The sequence below is a fragment of the Bombina bombina genome, chromosome 5 (genome assembly GCF_027579735.1).
Source record: "Bombina bombina isolate aBomBom1 chromosome 5, aBomBom1.pri, whole genome shotgun sequence".
Lineage (NCBI taxonomy): Eukaryota > Metazoa > Chordata > Amphibia > Anura > Bombinatoridae > Bombina > Bombina bombina.
Window position 1 is genome coordinate 575,598,776 of NC_069503.1, and position 22,926 is coordinate 575,621,701.

Consider the following 22,926-nt stretch of genomic DNA (forward strand, 5'->3'; position numbering starts at 1 on the left):
ACTTCTCCCTTGGGGGAGAAGATCCTGGCTGCACAAACCAATGCACCTCCTGAGAAACCTAGTGGTAAGTGTTTTGTTCCTGAGAATCTTGGAACTAAACTTTTGCACACTTACCACTATCCTAAAGCCGCAGGTCACCCAGGCAAGAACCAAATGATTTGGTCTGTCACTCGACAATTCTGGTGGCCAGGTCTTCGTTCTGATGTTGCTGCGTATGTTGCCTCCTGCTCAGTTTGTGCACAGAATAAGACTTTTCGACGTCTTCCTGTGGGTCTTCTTTCCATGGACTTCATTGTCGAGCTCCCTTTTTCCAATGGCAATACTGTTATCCTTATGGTGGTTGACCGTTTTTCTAAAATGTCACATTGCATTCCCTTGATGAAGCTGCCTACCGCTCAGGAGCTTGCTTCAATTTTTGCCCGGGAGGTCTTCCGTTTACATGGGTTACCCAAGGAGATAGTGTTGGACTGGGGTAGCCAGTTTGTCTCCAGATTTTGGCGTCCCTTTTGTGCTCAAATGGGGATCCAGCTTTCCTTCTCCTCGGCATATCACCCTCAATCCAATGGGGCTGCGGAACGGTCTAATCAAGCTCTGGAACAGTTCCTCCATTGCTATGTCTCAGATCACCACAATAATTGGTCTGAACTGTTACCTTGGACAGAGTTTGCTCCTAATAGTGCTATTAATGCTTCCTCCAAGATATCCCCGTTCATGGCGAATTATGGGTTTCAACCATCCTTGTTACCCGATTCATTCATGTCTCAGGGTATTCCGGCTTTGGAGGAACATCACCGGCAATTCCGTTCCACGTGGGTGCAGATTCAGGATTGCCTTCATCATTCTATGCAGCGCCAAAAGTTCCAGGCTGATCGTAGGCGTCTGCCCGCACCTTCCTACCAGGTTGGTGAGAGAGTTTGGCTGTCCTCCCGCAACTTGAACCTTCGTGTGCCTTCCAATAAATTGGCTACTCGTTATGTTGGTCCTTTTCGAATACTCCAATGGGTTAATCCTGTTCTGATCTCCTAGATCTACCTCCCTGACAAAAAAGGACTTAACAACAAAAGAGAGAGCAGCAAATATATGAAATGTTTCTAACGCACCACAACTAAAATGGCTGCCGCAAGTGAAGCTGATCACTGCACCAGCTTAAACAACCACATGGCCAGGATAGAAGAGCTCTTTCAGCAACTCTTAGAAAGGGCCCCAATGGATTATCTGATGAAGCGCTGTGTTGCGGTGGGCTCAGCAACTGCAGTTCTACTTACAGCACCAGACTTGCAAACTCCCGTCGTTAGCAGCCACCAAGGGGACTCTCAACCTTTTAAAGACATTGCCTCACTAACACCCAAGCTTATGTATAGAGGAGAGCTCCATGAGCCACTGCATAATTTCACGGCTACAGAACAAGATGAGAACAATATACTCAGTACAACGATCACAGTGAATCTGCCTGGTATATTGAACGAGACCCTGCACAGGGAAAGGCATCCGGCATTTGGCGAGACCTTGCGGGAGTTTGTGGGGGGCTCCTGGGAGGCCGCAAATACAACACAGCCAAGCTTCCCATCTGCCACCAGTGTTCCAGCCGGCTTCATGGATGAGAGCAGCCTGCAACCCGAAGACATGTGTGGAACACGCATCCAGACACAGACCCGGGACACATTAACAGAGACACCAGCTAAGGATTTGTTGGGATCCATACCGCATAAGAACTACCTTGATATCCTCTTATATAGAGGCTTCTGGACTTATGGTAATGCTTTGCCTTGCTTGCAAATTGACTCAGGGGGCTGATAACATGAAAGTAGACTGTCTTTGCGGTCTTCGGCTTCCTAAAGTTGAAGTTTCTCCTTGTTTGTTAAAATTGTGTTTTACAACTTTAGGATTCATACGAAGTTTATCTATATAATATATTTTACATATTTATATTGTGCTGCTGGCACTGTACTAGATATTGTTTTTTACATAAGTTATCTGTTATAACACACTCTAACCACATGTATTAGAACTTCTCTGCATAGTCGCCCCTGTCACAGCATTAAAGATCACTTAGTTCTTGGTAAGTTACAATAACATGCCCTACTTTCTTGAACTAAATTTAAGAGCACTAGGCTTTATAGTAGTTGATGACATTTTATTAAGGTTTACGCTGCCCTTAATTAATCTAAAAACCAGCTTGATAGACATATACTGGATTTATGTCCCCTACAGTCTAAGGATTATTTTTGAAGCAAAGAGCATGGCAGCACTCCCAATATGTATAACATGAAGCCAGGGGTCTCATACATTAAAAAACTCAAGACATAAAAGATTTGTACATTAACCTCAGTGGGTCACTAACACCTTTTTTGAACAATACTGACAAGTAACTCGCGGCTTGCGGCCGGAGCCGCGGGAGAAGCAAAAGAGATCAATCCTGAGGTTACTTGTTTACTTAAGATAAAACCCATTGGCACACTTACTTTTTCATATAGTCTTAAGTAGAACATTAAATAGTGTCAGATCACACTTGTTCCGCCTCATTGTTCAAGCTGCTATAAATCTATGCTATGCCCGACGTTTAAGGAGAGGAAAGCTCAAACATTTAATGGGGTTAAACACTCCCAGTACAAAAACATAATTTATGCTTACCTGATAAATTCCTTTCTTCTGTAGTGTGATCAGTCCACGGGTCATCATTACTTCTGGGATATTACTCCTCCCCAACAGGAAGTGCAAGAGGATTCACCCAGCAGAGCTGCATATAGCTCCTCCCCTCTACGTCACTCCCAGTCATTCGACCAAGGACCAACGAGAAAGGAAAAGCCAAGGGTGAAGTGGTGACTGGAGTATAAATTAAAAAATATTTACCTGCCTTAAAAACAGGGCGGGCCGTGGACTGATCACACTACAGAAGAAAGGAATTTATCAGGTAAGCATAAATTATGTTTTCTTCTGTTAAGTGTGATCAGTCCACGGGTCATCATTACTTCTGGGATACCAATACCAAAGCAAAAGTACACGGATGACGGGAGGGATAGGCAGGCTCTTTATACAGAAGGAACCACTGCCTGAAGAACCTTTCTCCCAAAAATAGCCTCCGATGAAGCAAAAGTGTCAAATTTGTAAAATTTGGAAAAAGTATGAAGCGAAGACCAAGTTGCAGCCTTGCAAATCTGTTCAACAGAGGCCTCATTCTTGAAGGCCCAAGTGGAAGCCACAGCTCTAGTAGAATGAGCTGTAATTCTTTCAGGAGGCTGCTGTCCAGCAGTCTCATAAGCTAAACGAATTATGCTACGAAGCCAAAAAGAAAGAGAGGTAGCGGAAGCTTTTTGACCTCTCCTCTGCCCAGAGTAAATGACAAACAGAGAAGACGTTTGTCGAAATTCCTTAGTTGCCTGTAAGTAAAATTTTAGAGCACGGACTACATCCAGGTTGTGCAGTAGACGTTCCTTCTTTGAAGAAGGATTTGGGCATAAAGAAGGAACAACAATCTCTTGATTGATATTCCTGTTAGTAACTACCTTAGGTAAGAACCCAGGTTTAGTACGCAGGACTACCTTATCCGAATGAAAAATCAAATAAGGAGAATCACAATGTAAGGCTGATAATTCAGAGACTCTTCGAGCCGAGGAAATAGCCATTAAAAATAGAACTTTCCAAGATAACAACTTTATATCAATGGAATGAAGGGGTTCAAACGGAACGCCCTGTAAAACATTAAGAACAAGGTTTAAACTCCATGGTGGAGCAACAGTTTTAAACACAGGCTTAATCCTGGCCAAAGCCTGACAAAAAGCCTGGACGTTAGGAACTTCTGACAGACGTTTGTGTAACAGAATGGACAGAGCTGAGATCTGTCCCTTTAAAGAACTAGCAGATAAACCCTTTTCTAAACCTTCTTGTTGAAAAGACAATATCCTAGGAATCCTAACCTTACTCCAAGAGTAACCTTTGGATTCACACCAATATAGGTATTTACGCCATATCTTATGGTAAATCTTTCTGGTAACAGGTTTCCTAGCCTGTATTAAGGTATCAATAACTGACTCAGAAAACCCACGTCTTGATAAAATCAAGCGTTCAATTTCCAAGCAGTCAGCTTCAGAGAAGTTAGATTTTGATGTTTGAAGGGACCCTGTATCAGAAGGTCCTGTTTCAGAGGTAGAGACCAAGGTGGACAGGATGACATGTCCACCAGGTCTGCATACCAAGTCCTGCGTGGCCACGCAGGTGCTATTAGAATCACTGATGCTCTCTCTTGTTTGATTCTGGCAATCAATCGAGGAAGCAACGGAAAGGGTGGAAACACGTAAGCCATCCTGAAGTCCCAAGGTGCTGTCAGAGCATCTATCAGGACTGCTCCTGGATCCCTGGATCTGGACCCGTAACGAGGAAGCTTGGCGTTCTGTCGAGACGCCATGAGATCTATCTCTGGTTTGCCCCAACGTCGAAGTATTTGGGCAAAGACCTCCGGATGAAGTTCCCACTCCCCCGGATGAAAAGTCTGACGACTTAAGAAATCCGCCTCCCAGTTCTCCACTCCCGGGATGTGGATTGCTGACAGGTGGCAAGAGTGAGACTCTGCCCAGCGAATTATCTTTGATACTTCCATCATAGCTAGGGAGCTTCTTGTCCCTCCCTGATGGTTGATGTAAGCTACAGTCGTGATGTTGTCCGACTGAAACCTGATGAACCCCCGAGTTGTCAACTGGGGCCAGGCCACGAGGGCATTGAGAACTGCTCTCAATTCCAGAATGTTTATTGGCAGGAGACTCTCCTCCTGACTCCATTGTCCCTGAGCCTTCAGAGAATTCCAGACGGCACCCCAACCTAGAAGGCTGGCGTCTGTTGTTACAATTGTCCAGTCTGGTCTGCTGAATGGCATCCCCCTGGACAGATGTGGCCGAGAAAGCCACCATAGAAGAGAATTTCTGGTCTCTTGATCCAGATTCAGAGAAGGGGATAAGTCTGAGTAATCCCCATTCCACTGACTTAGCATGCACAGTTGCAGTGGTCTGAGGTGTAAGCGTGCAAAGGGTACTATGTCCATTGCCGCTACCATTAAGCCGATTACCTCCATGCATTGAGCCACTGACGGGTGTTGAATGGAATGAAGGGTGCGGCAAGCACTTTGAAGTCTTGTTAGCCTGTCCTCTGTCAGGTAAATCTTCATTTCTACAGAATCTATAAGAGTCCCCAGGAAGGGAACTCTTGTGAGTGGAACGAGTGAACTTTTCTTTTCGTTCACCTTCCATCCATGTGACCTTAGAAATGCCAGCACTAACTCTGTATGAGACTTGGCAGTTTGAAAGCTTGAAGCTTGTATCAGAATGTCGTCTAGGTATGGAGCTACTGAGATTCCCCGCGGTCTTAGTACCGCCAGAAGAGCACCCAGAACCTTTGTGAAGATTCTTGGAGCTGTAGCCAATCCGAATGGAAGAGCCACAAACTGGTAATGCCTGTCTAGGAAGGCAAACCTTAGGTACCGATAATGATCTTTGTGAATCAGTATGTGAAGGTAAGCATCTTTTAAATCTACAGTGGTCATGTACTGACCTTCTTGGATCATAGGTAAAATTGTCCGAATAGTCTCCATCTTGAACGATGGAACTCTTAGGAATTTGTTTAGGATCTTTAAGTCCAGGATTGGTCTGAAAGTTCCCTCTTTTTTGGGAACCACAAACAGATTTGAGTAAAACCCCTGTCCCTGTTCTGATCGTGGAACTGGATGGATTACTCCCATTAACAAGAGCTCTTGTACGCAGCGTAGAAACGCCTCTTTCTTTGTCTGGATTGTTGACAATCTTGACAGATGAAATCTCTCTCTTGGAGGAGAGTATTTGAAGTCCAGAAGGTATCCCTGAGATATTATCTCTAGCGCCCAGGGATCCTGAACATCTCTTGCCCAAGCCTGGGCGAAGAGAGAAAGTCTGCCCCCCACTAGATCCGATCCCGGATCGGGGGCCCTCAATTCATGCTGTTTTAGGGGCAGCAGCAGGTTTCCTAGTCTGCTTGCCCTTGTTCCAGGACTGGTTAGGTTTCCAGCCTTGTCTGTAGCGAGCAACAGCTCCTTCCTGTTTTGGTGCAGAGGAAGTTGATGCTGCTCCTGCTTTGAAATTACGAAAGGAACGAAAATTAGACTGTCTAGTCTTGGCTTTGGCTTTGTCCTGAGGCAGGGCATGGCCTTTACCTCCTGTAATGTCAGCGATAATCTCTTTCAACCCGGGCCCGAATAAGGTCTGCCCTTTGAAAGGTATATTAAGCAATTTAGACTTAGAAGTAACATCAGCTGAACAGGATTTTAGCCACAGCGCCCTGCGTGCCTGAATGGCGAATCCTGAATTCTTCGCCGTAAGTTTAGTAAGATGTACTACGGCCTCCGAAATGAATGAATTAGCTAGTTTAAGGACTCTAAGCCTGTCCATAATGTCGTCCAGAGTAGCTGAACCAATGTTCTCTTCCAGAGACTCAATCCAGAATGCCGCTGCAGCCGTGATCGGCGCAATGCATGCAAGGGGTTGCAATATAAAACCTTGTTGAACAAACATTTTCTTAAGGTAACCCTCTAACTTTTTATCCATTGGATCTGAAAAAGCACAGCTATCCTCCACCGGGATAGTGGTACGCTTAGCTAAGGTAGAAACTGCTCCCTCCACCTTAGGGACCGTTTGCCATAAGTCCCTTGTGGTGGCGTCTATTGGAAACATTTTTCTAAATATCGGAGGGGGTGAGAACGGCACACCGGGTCTATCCCACTCCTTAGTAACAATTTCAGTAAGTCTCTTAGGTATAGGAAAAACCTCAGTACTCGTCGGTACCGCAAAATATTTATCCAACCTACACATTTTCTCTGGTATTGCAACTGTGTTACAATCATTCAGAGCCGCTAACACCTCCCCTAGTAATACACGGAGGTTTTCCAGTTTAAATTTAAAATTTGAAATATCTGAATCCAGTCTGTTTGGATCAGAACCGTCACCCACAGAATGAAGTTCTCCGTCCTCATGTTCTGCCACCTGTGACGCAGTGTCTGACATGGCCCTAATATTATCAGCGCACTCTGTTCTCACCCCAGAGTGATCACGCTTACCTCTTAGTTCTGGTAATTTAGCCAAAACCTCAGTCATAACAGTAGCCATATCCTGTAATGTGATTTGTAATGGCCGCCCAGATGTACTCGGCGCTACAATATCACGCACCTCCCTCTGAGCGGGAGATGTAGGTACTGACACGTGAGGCGAGTTAGTCGGCATAACTCTCCCCTCGTTGTTTGGTGAAATTTGTTCAATTTGTACAGATTGATTTTTATTTAAAGTAGCATCAATACAGTTAGTACATAAATTTCTATTGGGCTCCACTTTGGCATTGCAACAAATGACACAGGTATCATCCTCTGAATCAGACATGTTTAACACACTAGCAAATAAACTTGCAACTTGGAAATACAATTCAATTAGAATAATATTAAAACGTACTGTGCCTTTAAGAAGCACAGAAGATCTATGACAGTTGAAAATTAATAAATTGAAACAGTTATAGCCTCAATCCTTGTAAACAACACAACTTTAGCAAAGGTTTAATCCCATTAGCAAAGATAACAAATTCTGAAAGCAGGAAACAAATTACAGAATAAACGTTTTTTATCTCAGTCAAACTATAATTCTCACAGCTCTGCTGAGAGAAATTACCTCCCTCAAAATAAGTTTTGAAGACCCCTGAGCTCTGTAGAGATGAACCGGATCATGCAGGGAGTACAATGAGTTGCTGACTGAAATATTTGATGCATAGTAAAAGCGCCAAAAAACGGCCCCTCCCCCTCACACACAGCAGTGAGGGAGAACAGAAACTGTCAGAAAACAGATTAAGCAACTGCCAAGTGGAAAAATAGTGCCCAAACATTTATTCACTCAGTACCTCAGCAAATGAAAACGATTTTACATTCCAGCAAAAACGTTAAACATAATCTCTAGTTATTAAACAGCTTTATGTATTTCTTACAGTGTAATTCTAGTGAAGTACCATTCCCCAGAATACTGAAGTGTAAAGTATACATACATGACATTATATCGGTATGGCAGGATTTTCTCATCAATTCCATTGTCAGAAAATAAAAACTGCTACATACCTCTATGCAGATTCATCTGCCCGCTGTCCCCTGATCTGAAGTTTACCTCTCCTCAGATGGCCGAGAAACAGCAATATGATCTTAACTACTCCGGCTAAAATCATAACAAAAACTCTGGTAGATTCTTCTTCAAACTCTGCCAGAGAGATAATAACACACTCCGGTGCTATTTTAAAATAACAAACTTTTGATTGAAGATATAAAACTAAGTATAATCACCATAGTCCTCTCACACATCCTATCTAGTCGTTGGGTGCAAGAGAATGACTGGGAGTGACGTAGAGGGGAGGAGCTATATGCAGCTCTGCTGGGTGAATCCTCTTGCACTTCCTGTTGGGGAGGAGTAATATCCCAGAAGTAATGATGACCCGTGGACTGATCACACTTAACAGAAGAAATTCACAATATTGTTTATCATTACGTTCATAGACATTTTTACTTTATCCTATGTGATAGGGAAATCTTTTCACCATATTTGAATTATTTCTGTGCAGAATGTAATATATTGTTACTATATGTTAGTACTAAAAGGTTCGGATCTGGATTAATTTGGAATATTCAATTTTTTATATATCTTGTTTATATATCTTGACTCAACTCTTGAATATCCCAATATATTACAGAGAAATATTAATAAAGGACCCATAAGTGGTCCAGAATGTTATTATTTGGGACAAAAATTAGGATAGTTGATACAGATTTCTGTGTATTTTCATGCAGCATTATTTGTAATTTATTTTCCTTTTATGTACACTATCTTTTATGTTATGTGCAAATCCTCAATAAAAATAATAAAAAAATAAATAAAAAAAAAATATGAATATGTTTGTATATTTGTGCCCACTAATATTCAAAGAAAATAATAAAAAGAAAAATCAGGAGTATATATATCTATAAGCTAGTATTAAATATGCTATAAACATATATCCAATGGCTGTCAATTAATGTTGAGGATTGACAGACATATAGTTCATGAAAATAACAATGCTAATGAAATCACAGAAGTAATTAAACAGTTTGTATGTGGGTCAATAAAGATTCTTCAGGTGAAATCAAATCCCTGTTGGGTGTTCACTTACTGAAAACAACCTCAATCTTATGAGGTAAGGTGGACGCAACTGGGCAGATTAAAGTTGTTTTCACAGGCACATCCGGTACTCAGTGTCTTTTATCTTCGTACTTGTATCATTTTAGAAACCGACCAGGTGTTTCAATGGTACGGTAGTTGTTTGTTGATTTTCGGCTTTCGGATGCAAATGTTACCGATGGATCCAAGATAAGATGTTTTCCACACAGGATTAGCGTGTATGCAAGACAAAAAATCGAAACATTGATAATAGTGCATCCTAGAAAATACCTCAATCATATGAGGTAAGTTGCCGCATCTATCAGTGGGGAGCCTCCGGTAGTAATTCGTATTGGATTTAGAGGTGAAGATATGGATGTGTCGATCCTTCTCCGCTTGGAGTATGGTGTGTGGGTCTGGAGAGGTTGTCACAATGGAATTCCTCTGTCCTTAGGACTCCCCCACAGTCCAGGTTTTCTACCTGGACTGTAGGGGAGATCTAAGGACAGAGGAATTCCATATATAAAAAAATGAGCTAAATTTATGATAACAGAAAAGGTTCTATTTATATTGTTATTCAACAAATTCTTATGGTGTGGTGTGCTATAGCCAAAATATTTCCAGTCATCTGTAAGACTGTAAATTTCTATATGTGGAGTTCTAAGATATCTCAGCTTTCCTGACATGAGAATATAGCTGAAGGGTAAACTGAAACTATTTAAATACTGAATGCTGTTTAATTCTAGGGGTAATTTAGCTAAACTGACTGTATCTTATTGGGGCTTGGTGATTACAGAAAAATGTATACAACGGATAGCATCGGCTATTTGGTGGAGATTCTGGCTTTTGGGTTTAAGAGTGCCCCTATTTATATTGGAGGTTACACCTTGGTCTATGGATAAACAAAACAATCACTGGAAGGAAACAAACAGTTATGATCAAACCTCAGCTAGCCATAGTGTATGGTACCTAATTGATCCCACTGAATCATAAATTATGTTAAGGTATAAGAACCTCTTCCACATATTGAGACCTCTTGCATATATAATAAAAATATTATAAATTATATGAGTCTATTTTACTGAATTAGTTATATTACACTTCTAGGGAGAACACATTAATTAACATATTATAAATGAAGCTAAGCTTATTGCTACATATCTGTGAGGAATATTCCCCCAACACTTAGGTTATTATTCTTCCCCTTCTCCTCTGACCATAAGGTCTTTATCCAGGAAGTCTTCAGTCTTGGGACATAAACTTAATAACTGTCATATACAATAAATCTCTGTTAAGAGGAGTCCTAGTGGTGGGTAGAAACATAAAGTTAGCATAGTCACATTAGTTTAAGCAATGCGCTGTCACTATTACGGAGATAAGAAATCATTACCCCACTCCGGTTTTCATGAGGGATGTAAAGTGCAGCTTAATTTTTCAAGGAAAATTAGTGCTAAAGCTGCATAGCGGTTGAAAAATGTTGACATAAGCCCCTGGCCATTCGAATCTAGATCTTCTGTCATCCTGAACGTTCAGCACTTAATAACCATGGTACAACTCGTCGACTCGCGTGTGCTAGAGGATTCACCCTACTCTCATATCACTAAGTACCTTGAATTTGCCAATACGTGCATGCTAGGCTGGGGAATCTGTTATCTTTACCTTCCTCCTCTCTTGAGTTTCGCCTTGTTCAGACTCATTGCCTTGTATTATCTGAGGATTCGGTGTATCTGACACAGCCGGGGATTGACGCTGGGGCCCTTCAGCGTCCCCCCGAGCAGGTAGGGTACTATTGATGATATTGTAAACTGTTTCGGAGGATACCATCTCCGATGGAGAGCAGACTGTAGTTTTCAGACCATGCAGGCCTCATGGTGCTGATCTAGGTGACTATTCAGGTCTTTCAAAAAGAAAGCTACGAACTCCATGGTACAGTGGTATTCAGGTGCTGGGTTAGTATTAGGAACAAATTTGTACTAGCATGCAGTAAATGATGACAGCGGATCAAAAGACACTCTAACACAGAATGTCGGGGGGTGTGGGGGTGGGGTGTTGAGAGCGTAAGGGAAGACTAGATCCGGACTCAAATAGCGTGAACATTTCTGAATAACTTAATCCCTTACTTTATAAGGTAGCTGAATCGCATACATACAGACTATGATTGGATAAGTTAATCAGGATAATCTGCAGATTGTCATCATTGTTCTGGGAGCTGCATAATTTGCAGCAAATTGTTGGGAGTAAGGGGGGACAGATTTACCAGTGCCTAGGGCAGCACAAAAATGTAAACCACTGATATGAGCATTAAATTATAAACATAATTGCAGTTTCTGAAATTAGTTAATTATTAATATTTTTGGAGTTGCAGAACTTAAATAATATTTCTCTAAGGTACAGGGAGTTGTAAACCTGGAGCTTTATAACAATAGCAGTGAAATTCAGTTTATAAGAAGGCATATAGAGATTTTTATACCAAAATCTATATAATGTAATCAGCTTGAAACACCAAGGTTCTTCTAATTCCTGTAAGAAGATGGATCTATAAATTACCCTGAATGGGTGTACATAATGATTCAATGTTACCCACGCTCATCCAATATCACATACATTTAATCTGCAAAATGTTCTCATGTATTGACATACAGTATGTTATAGATAGATCTATGTAGGAACCACTGCTCTGTGCACATTAAATTAAACACAATTTATCAGTGAACCTCAACTTTGTTTGCCTTCTGACAAATAAGTTTTGTGGCAAAGTTCCCAGCATGCTTTGCACAGCTTTCATAAAAAAAACATAATTGTAATACAGATGTAAAATGCTACCTATAATTAACCTACAAGGTCTAAAATGAGTTAGAAACCAAGGGCTAGATTACAAGTGGAGCGCTAATTTATCAGGCGCACGATAATTAATCAGCCATTACAATTAGCTGGTTATTGCTACCGTGAGCTTGCGATAGCAATTAGCACTTATAAAATTAACCAGAGATAAATATATATGTACTAGTCCTAAAGCCCGTTCATACGGGCCATTTTTTGCAGTACAGCGGTCCCACCTCTTGCGCTCTCTCCCTCCCCCTCTCTTTTGCTCTCTCTCTCCCCCTCTCTTTTGAGCTTTCTCTCTCCCCCCTCTCTTTTGAGCTCTCTCTCCCCCCTCTCTTTTGCGCTCTCTCTCCCCCTCTCTCTTTTGCGCTCTTTCTCCCCCTCTCTTTTGCGCTCTCTCTCCCCCTCTATTTTGAGCTCTCTCCCCATCTCTTTTGAGCTCTTTCTCTCCCCCCTACTCTTTTGCGCTCTCTCCCCTATTTTTTTGCGCTCTCTCTCTCCCCCTCTCTTTTGCGCTCTCTCTCTCCCCCTCTCTTTTGCGCTCTCTCTCTCCCCCTCTCTTTTGTGCTCTCTCTCTCCCCCATCTCTTTTGCGCTCTCTCTCTCCCCCATATTTTTTGCGCTCTCCCCCCCCCTCTCTCTCTACCCTCTCTTTTGCGCTCTCTCCCCCCCCTCTCTTTTGTGCTCTCTTTCCTCTCTTTGGCGCTCTCTCTCCCACCCTTTCTTTTGCGCTCTCTCCCCCTATCTTTTGCGCTCTCTCTCCCCCTCTCTTTGGCGCTCTCTCTCCACCCTCTCTTTTGCGCTCTCTCTCACCCCTCTATTTTGCGCTCTTCCGCCCTCTCTTTTGCGCTCTCTCCCCCTCTCTTTTGCTGTCTCTCTCCCCCTCTCTCTTTTGCTGTCTCTCTCCCCCCTCTCTTTTGCTGTCTCTCTCCCCCCTCTCTTTTGCTGTCTCTCTCCCCCCTCTCTCTTTTGCTGTCTCTCTCCCCCTCTCTCTGTTGCTGTCTCTCTCCCCCTCTCTCTGTTGCTGTCTCTCTACCCCATCTCTTTTGCTGTCTCTCTACCCCCTCTCTTTTGCTGTCTCTCTCCCTCCTCTCTTTTGCTGCCTCTCTCCCCCTCTCTTTTGCTGTCTCTCTCCCCCTCTCTTTTGCACTCTCTCTCCCCTCTCTTTTGCGCTCTCTCTCCCCCTCTCTTTTGCGCTCTCTCTCCCCCCCTCTTTTGCGCTCTCTCTCCCCCCTCTCATTTGCGCTTTCTCACCCCCCTCTCTTTTGCGCTCTCTCTCCCCCTCTCTTTTGCGCTCTCTCTCCCCCTCTCTTTTGCGCTCTCTCTCCCCCCTCTCTTTTGCGCTCTCTCACCCCCTCTCTTTTGCGCTCTCTCATCCCCCTCTCTTTTGCGCTTTCTCACCCCCTCTCTTTTGCGCTCTCTCTCCACCCCTCTCTTTTGCGCTCTCTCCCCCCTCTCTTTTGTGCTCTCTCTCCCCCTTCTCTTTTGCGCTCTTCCCCCCTCTCTTTTGCGCTCTCTCTCTCCCCCCTCTTTTGCGCTCTCTCTTCCCCCCTCTCTTTTGCGCTCTCTCTCCCCCCTCTCTTTTGCGCTCTTCCCCCCTCTCTTTTGTGCTCTCTCCCCCTCTCTTTTGCTGTCTCTCTCCCCCTCTCTCTTTTGCTGTCTCTATCCCCCCTCTCTTTTGCTGTCTCTCTCCCCCTCTCTCTTTTGCTGTCTCTCTCCCCCTCTCTTTTGCCGTCTCTCTCCCCCTCTCTTTTGCTGTCTCTCTCCGCCCTCTCTTTTGCGCTCTCTCTCCCCCCTCTCTTTTGCGCTCTTCCCCCCCTCTCTTTTGCTCTCTCTCCCCCTCTCTTTTGCTGTCTCTCTCCCCCTCTCTCTTTTGCTGTCTCTATCCCCCCTCTCTCTTTTGCTGTCTCTCTCCCCCTCTCTTTTGCTGTCTCTCTCCCCCTCTCTCTTTTGCTGTCTCTCTCCCCCTCTCTCTGAACAGCAGCCAATCAGCATCAGCAGTGCTGAGGTCATTAACTCTTTTACTGTGATCTCATGAGATTGACTTAACTCTCATGAGATTTCATTGTAAACTTCCATACACTCTTTTGCTGTCTCTCTCCCCCTCTCTTTTGCCGTCTCTCTCCCCCCTCTCTTTTGCTGTCTCTCTCCGCCCTCTCTTTTGCGCTCTCTCTCCCCCCTCTCTTTTGCGCTCTTCCCCCCCTCTCTTTTGCTCTCTCTCCCCCTCTCTTTTGCTGTCTCTCTCCCCCTCTCTCTTTTGCTGTCTCTATCCCCCCTCTCTTTTGCTGTCTCTCTCCCCCTCTCTCTTTTGCTGTCTCTCTCCCCCTCTCTTTTGTAGTCTCTCTCCCCCCTCTCTTTTGCTGTCTCTCTCCGCCCTCTCTTTTGCGCTCTCTCTCCCCCCTCTCTTTTGCGCTCTTCCCCCCCTCTCTTTTGCTCTCTCTCCCCCTCTCTTTTGCTGTCTCTCTCCCCCCCTCTCTTTTGCTGTCTCTCTCCCCCTCTCTCTTTTGCTGTCTCTATCCCCCCTCTCTCTTTTGCTGTCTCTCTCCCCCTCTCTTTTGCTGTCTCTCTCCCCCTCTCTCTTTTGCTGTCTCTCTCCCCCTCTCTCTGAACAGCAGCCAATCAGCATCAGCAGTGCTGAGGTCATTAACTCTTTTACTGTGATCTCATGAGACTGACTTAACTCTCATGAGATTTCATTGTAAACTTCCATACACTGAATAGGGAAATAATATGAGAGTGCACGAGGCTCATCCCCTAAGATGTCCTAGGACAGACATACTAAAATGCTGCTTAGAAATCCTTTACAATGGTATGTGGCTACTGAGGAACTTTTGAGGTAAAATATATATATAGAGTATACATAAAGATATTCAGGTGATATTTTCTAGTCTGCTTTTTACAGCTATACTGCATCACTTTCAAGTGTTTAAACATTTGGGTATTATGGCCCTTTAATATTGCTGCCATCACTGCGCTACTTACCCCCTTCACTGCATTGAAGTTCTGATGCCGTCTCCGACGGCATCAGAACGAGGCTCCCATTGGAGCCTATGGAAGCTTGTTCTTGTGAACTTGTAATACCAGCGCACATTAGCGTGCGCTAATATTACACAGTGGAGCGCAAATATTGCTTTCATGAAAGCAATATTTAGCTCACCACTTGTAATCTGGCACTAGCTTACGTTAAAAAAAAAAACGTAACCACCATTAACTGATTATTTACACATATCCCTAGCTCACTATGACATTGTCAGGCAGAATATACAGATTTCCTGATTGCAAACCAATGGTATAGATAGAAAACTAAATAACTGTATTAGCAATGATTAAAACGAGTAATGAATATGTTTATTTTCATGTGACCTTCATGTGTTAGGTTCTTTTGTTTTAATTCATCTAAGATAAAGATATTTTAAGCTTTGAATTAAACTGGCATACAAGCTGTTTCAGGGAGGAAGCTCTGCTGCTATTACTTAAAGGGACATAAAACCGCATTTTTTTCTTTCATGATTCAGATAGAGCATACATTTATAAACAACTTTCCAATTTACTTCTATTATCCCTTTTCATTCTCTTGTTACCTGAACACATCAATAAACGAATCACAAGAGGCATATATGTGCAGTCACAAATCAGCAGCTAGAACCCAATTCCTGAGCTTACCTGGGTATACGTTTCAACAAAGGATACTTTAGGGAACAAAGCAAATTAGATAAAAGAAGTAAATTGGAAAGTTGTCTTAAACTGTGTGCTCTATCTGAATCGCAAAATAAAAATGTTGGGTTTCATGTCCCTTTAATATTGCACAGTAGAATACAAGAAAATCAAAAAGGTTTGCTTGTATAGAAAAGCGCTGGGAAAAAGAGATTAGAATGACAGCAGGACAAAAATATTTGCCATTACAAACAACAACAAAAAAAAGTGAAAACTGCGTGAATAGAAAGATCTACAAGCGCACTGTCACCTCAGCTGCTGTATAATAATAATAACACACCATGAGAGAACGGCTCAAGTGTTTTTTGTAGCCTGCGAGTCAAACACAATTCTGTGAATAGTTACTAAATTCACACCCTGAATGTTTATTATGTCTCCAAACAATTCAAATTTAAAGAGAAGGGAACAAAGTGAATCAAGCAAGCACAAAATGAAGAAAAAAATAAAAACTAAATTGATATAAAAATTGTTGCAATCTGTATCTAGAATATAAAAGCATCCAGGGGTCAAGTCCTACAAAAAATGTATATGAACTCACCAAGACTTCCACACACCCCCTCGACAATTAATATTGTTATATATATACACACACTGTATATAATCTATACACTTTGGTTAATGAAAGCAAATTAAATCCAATGAAGGGTTGAATGATTGCCTTAGGGCCTGAGACTCCTCATCTGTCACAGAGTCTCACTCACGGGGCAATAGGCCTATTTCTGCTGTTAAATAACCCCAGAGTAAGCCACACAATAATGTAAGCACCATGTGTTACACGCGGTGCAGGGTGATCACACAGCAGGACCACTGACAGACTTGCATTTAGTGTATTGTAGGAAGTGTTACTGCCCATTACTAGAGGATCTCATTATCCCTCTAACCAGACTGTGCTACAGTTCCTTCCACCAGCAGCAACAGTGTTCACTGAAGCGTTTCTGTTCTCTTTCTAGACGGAACTTAGTTCCTCCTGCAAAAATAGTGCAGGAACTCAATTCCCATGCGTTCCCGCTCGACTTGACCCCTGAAAGCATCTCTGTAAACTTATCCAATAATTATCCAATAGTTATGTTAGTTTAAAACGCTTGTTTAAAGTACTTCCGTTGCTCCTGGTTCCTAAATATACAGCTGACAGTACCTTGAAAATTCCTGGGTAAACAGACAGGTTACCATTGCTGGTAGTTCCAGAACTACATCGGAGCAAAGTGGATCAAAGCTGCTAAATCGGCTTCTTCAGAGGTTTGCTGAACCACCTGGGACGGTAACCTGTCTGTTTACCCGGGAACTTTCAAGGTACTGTCAGCTGTATATTTAGGAACCAGGCGCAACGGAAGTACTTTAAAGGGCCATTATACACTCATTTTTTCTTTGCAGAAATGTTTTGTAGATGATCTATTTATAAAGCCCATAAAGTTAGTTTTTTTAAAAAATGTATAATTTTGCTTATTTTTAAAGAACATTGCTCTGATTTTCAGACTCCTAACCAAGCCCCAAACTTTTATTTGAATACCGTCAGCTACCTTCTCCAGCTTGCTCCTGTTTGTTTAAAGGGTCTTTTCATATGCAAAAGAAGGGGGAGAGGGAGAGGGTCTTATTTCTCAATTGCAGTGGGCTTTCCAACTGCCTTTTCAACAGAGCTAAACTGAAAGCTTCTAAGTACGTTTTTAAACCATTTTATACTGGATTTTTATATCAGTATCTGTTCATCTTATTCTTTATAGTAGTGTCTATTACATGCAGTTATATGAAAATTAGTGTATACTGTCCCTTTAAACAAGCGTTTTAAACTAAAATTACTATTGTATAATTATTGGATATGTCTACAGAGATGCCTTTATATTCTAGATACAGATTGTGACGATATATAAATAATTTTATTTTTTATTTTTTTGGCATTTTGTGCTTGATTCACTTTGGTCCCTTCTCTTTAAATTTTCATTGTTTGGAAGACATAAACATTCAGGGTGTGAATTTAGTAACCACTCACAGAATTGTGTTTGACTCGGTTATTAATGCCTACAAAAACAATTGAGCCATTCTCTAGTGTTGTGTTATTAATATACAGCAGCTAAGGTGACAGTGCGCTTGGAGATCTTTCTATTCATGCAGTAGAATACAAGAAATTATTAATATTTCCAAAAATAAATGAATTGAACTCCAGCTCTGTTTTTGATGGTTGCTAAATAACATCAATGACATAGCTGATCACATTAGCTATAAGATGGGACCTCAGTCCTACTGGCATTCCTTCTTCTGTGTATGTCTCAGCATTTTCCTTTAGCTTTGCCAGGAATACACTAAACTCTGCCCTAAACCATCCCAAAACAAACCCTATTTTGCAATGCCCCATCTTCACCAAAAAAAACCAACAACAAATAACTTCTTGATTTTATCTATAAAATATTGACCGTATGGGCAGATAGCACTAGAAATTCACTCACATGACATTATAAATGGCATCACATGTAGCATGACATCACATGATATATGATTCAAGAAATGACATCACTGTCGCTGCCACCTTAAATGCTCAAGTACCTACATTAAAACTCTATCATCACTGTGTGTCATTATCCGCCATCACATTGCACTAAAATAATGAATTCCCTAAAGAATATGTATATCATTATTATACATAATTCATTATACAGAAAGCAAAATATTTATCACTAGAGCTTGATAGGAAATAAAAAAAAGTCATTGCAAAAAATCAGAAACTGAAAAATTAATAAAGTCTAAGAGAACGTACGCAGAGTATCTCAAAAGTACTTTATACAAATACCGTATTTAATTGATAATGTGACACACTAATCATGCAATGAATCTATGAGGTAATACATGATGTCACTAACAATCTCCTTAATATACATTGTATAAATTAGCTAAAATTAAAAATATATATTCAATTTTGTGTATTTGAATGAGTGTTTCCAGGATTTTGTAGGTTGGCATGAGAGGTTAAACACTGACTTTTTCCTGTGTATTTAGACAATAAAATGATGCATGTAAATAATTTGTTGCTTATTTTTCTACTTAAAGGGACATAATACCCAATGTTGAACCACATGAAAGTGATGCAGCATAGCTTTAAATAGCTGACTAGAAAATATCTCAACAACTTACAAGAAAGGCTGAGCCAGCCTATTCTTGAAAAAAGACTACATGTATAGCACTCACGGGGTTACATGACCATGATAATATCCAAAGAGGAAGTACTATGTAGATAGTCAGACACAAATTGTGCAGATTGTACTAGGATTGACAAAAATAGAAAAATAAAAATTAACCTTTATTAAGAGCGTGATTAAAATGGGAAAACACACGTTAAGAACACACTTAGGAGCATATATATATATATATATATATATATATATATATATATATATATATATATATATGAATTGACTGTAGATTTATTGGGAGCTGGATATAGCAGGATATAACCCCCTCTCTGATCAGTAATATGTGATTGGCACTCCAAGCGAGAAATGCCTAATAATGTTGTAAGATGCAGTGAGTTATTATCCTGCTAACGGAATGGTGCTATTACACTTGTTCACCTTAAAGATGATAGTAAGTACATGAGGAGTTAATTTAAGAAGCATCGGATAGTATACAGACAGTGAGTCTATATTCCAACCCAATTATGTATGTGATTGGATATTCAATGTTTAAAGAAATGTACGTTCCTCTAGGATCGTTAGGGTACTGGTGAGGAGTCCTTGGAGCTCCTGTATTTTTAGTATGCCTTAGGCAGCCTCTGTTGATATTTAATTAATAATACTTTAAGAAATAACTTAAGGGCTGGGCGTTGGGCTAACTGTTACACGGAACTGCTAAAGAACGTATTTATAACTTTCATTGTTTAACCTCGGTTAGCTTATTAATAATTTTCTAACATTACGGTCACCTTTATTGAGATGGTGAAGGGACATTAACAGTCTCTATTTATCTGCTCGCCTTATAAGTGTTGGTGGGAATGGTGGTACTATATTTGATAAGTTGTCAATGACACTGACTGCTAAAGCTGTTGTTAACCAGTTTATATAAATAACTGTACACACTCTTATGTAGAAATCACTAAATGACAATTAGTGTGGTATATTTGCTAAGCTTGTCCTAGAGGATATAGTTCATGTACTATTAGATACTCAGCTGATGCGATTATAGACATATGCATTTAAGTATCGCTTATGTGGCAACATTGTGATTGATTTCCACGGTCTGAATGACACAGCTGCCGAGTATCATTGGTTGTGTCCAGACTAAGAGACATCAGAGGATCTGTAGCTTTATTACTGATACAATAATATTAATAATAGTGAATATATTCTTATATCATAGCTACGATTCCAGGTGTGAGCAATAGACTTATTGAATGCTACATATTTCAGCGTTAAAATAACGAACTATTTGCAAGCAATATCTAGCTAATTTAGCAATTTACCTGTCAGTTCTATCTGCCACATATCGAGTGTGTACTAATATCTACCACATATCGAGTGTGTACTAATATCTGCCACATATCGAGTGTGTACTAATATCTGCCACATATCGAGTGTGTACTAATATCTGCCACATATCGAGTGTGTACTAATATCTGCCACATATCGAGTGTGTACTAATATCTGCCACATATCGAGTGTGTACTAATATCTACCACATATCGAGTGTGTACTAATATCTGCCACATATCGAGTGTGTACTAATATCTGCCACATATCGAGTGTGTACTAATATCTGCCACATATCGAGTGTGTACTAATATCTGCCACATATCGAGTGTGTACTAATATCTGCCACATATCGAGTGTGTACTAATATCTGCCACATATCGAGTGTGTACTAATATCTGCCACATATCGAGTGTGTACTAATAAGAAACTTGCTGAAAGTAAAGACACGATTTTCTATAAACAATGGCTTATATGATAATATGGTAACTACCACTCACTAACTGAGCAGAACAGCTATCTAAGCTCTAACCATTATATACATTGAGAGTTTATTCAGGCATTGTGAGAACAAGATTTTTTATATACAACAGATCAAACATTAGGATTGCAGTCATTTTCGAGAGTTGGAGCAATGCAGCCATTTAACGTTATCTACTAAGCAACAATAATATCGAGGTATTTGCGAGTAAAATATAGTTAGCATCCATAGCAGTATACATAAACTGCTTTCGCCAGAGATCTTGAAACCAATGTGCAATTCCAATATCACTACATACTAGGTTTTGTTATTTACCTACAATAAAATATTGACTGCACAATATCTTTTGTTGTTATTTAATAATTGATGAATTTTGTATCTCACATAAGTTCCTACCATGAACAATGCAAGTACGATGTACTATTCAAGCCTATTCTTTCCAAGGCTCATATAGCGAGATAAGCTTTTTAAGTGAATCATAACAGTGGGCAGGTCATTACATTACAGATAATATCCGGTACAGTGATACATTACAGTATATTATAAGGAACGTACATTTCTTTAAACATTGTATATCCAATCACATACATAATTGGGTTGGAATATAGACTCACTGTCTGTATATTATCCGATGCTTCTTAAATTAACCCCTCATGTACTTACTATCATCTTTAAGGTGAACAAGTGTAATAGTCCCATTCCGTTAGCAGGATAATAACTCACTGCATCTTACAACATTATTAGGCATTTCTTGCTTGGAGTGCCAGTCACATATTATACTGATTAGAGAGGGGGTTATATCCTGCTATTTCCAGCTCCCAATAAATCTACTGTCAATTCATATATATAGGCTCCGAAGTGTGTTTTTAACGTGTGTTTTCCAATTTTAATCACGCTCTTAATAAAGGTTAATTTTTATTTTTCTATTTTTGTCAATCCTAGTACAATCTGCACAATTTGTGTCTATCTACATAGTACTTCCTCTTTGGATATTATCATGGTCATGTAACCCCGTGAGTGCTATACATGTAGTGTTTTTTCAAGAATAGGCTGGCTCAGCCTTTCTTGTAAGTTGTTGAATTGTTTCTTTACTACATTGCACCTAACCTTCCTACCTTACAAGTAATATGACATAGTTCTCACATTATATTAGGAATTAAGGGGTTAATAATTCTCTTGTACAAGTAGTGCCATTGGTTCTTTCCCTTCTTTTATTCTATGACTAGAAAATATCACCTGAACATCTCTATGTAAAAAAGGAAGCTATTTTACCTCAAATTTCCCAATTATTCACACTCCACTGTAAAGAGTCAGGGTGCTTCTACCAGGACTTGTAAGGGAGTGTGCATCTGTCATGTGCAGGCACAGTCATGTTATTTTCCTATTCTAAGTTCTATGAATTCTCATGAGATCACAGCAAAGGCAAAGCATTACCTTAGCACTGCTGATGCTGATTGGCTGTTGCTTTTTTTTCTTCTTCTTACCAGCAGTTGGACAGCAGCTGAAGTATAACTGTTTATACCCCACTTACTCTGATGAGCTGAATATATTTTAAGGTAAAATATCTTCCTTTTTTTACACAGAGATTCTCAGGTGATATTTTTTTGTCTACTTTTTACAACTATGCTGCATCACTTCCAAGTGATTTAGCATCTGAGTATTATGTCCTTTAATACAAATAATATAAACACTCATACATACCTGTTTACAGGCTCGTCGGCACTCAGCAGCTATCGCAAGCTCACAGCACCCAAGACCAACCCAGCCATCAGATTTCTTGGAAACTCCTATTAAAACATAAAGACAATGTTAACTACAAGTTAAAGGAGCAGGCAAGTTAAAATTAAACTTTCATGATTTAAATAGAGCATGCGATTTTAAAGGGACAGTCTAGGCCAAAAAAACCTTTCATGATTCAGATAGAGCATGTAATTTTAAACAATTTTCCAATTTACTTTTATCACCAATTTTGCTTTGTTCTCTTGGTATTCTTAGTTGAAAGCTTAACCTAGGAGGTTCATATGCTAATTTCTTAGACCTTGAAGCCCACCTCTTTCAGATTGCATTTTAACAGTTTTTCAGTTTTTCACCACTAGAGGGTGTTAGTTCACGTATTTCATATAGATAACACTGTGCTCGTGCACGAGAAGATATCTGGGAGCAGGCACTGATTGGCTAGACTGCAAGTCTGTCAAAAGAACTGAAAAAAGGGGCAGTTTGCAGAGGCTTAGATACAAGATAATCACAGAGGTTAAAGGTATATTAATATAACTGTGTTGGTTATG

At 40.7% G+C, this 22,926-nt stretch overlaps 1 protein-coding gene across 1 annotated transcript in view; it reads right to left on the bottom strand.

Annotated features, from left to right (window-relative positions):
- The window catches only part of RECK (reversion inducing cysteine rich protein with kazal motifs), a 445,421-nt gene that overhangs the window by 146,674 nt on the left and 275,821 nt on the right, over positions 1-22,926 (bottom strand). Inside the window, exon 5 of the mRNA XM_053714521.1 lies at positions 22,343-22,428. Within this exon, the coding sequence (XP_053570496.1) occupies positions 22,343-22,428 (86 nt within the window). The remainder of the gene's footprint in view (positions 1-22,342; positions 22,429-22,926) is intronic.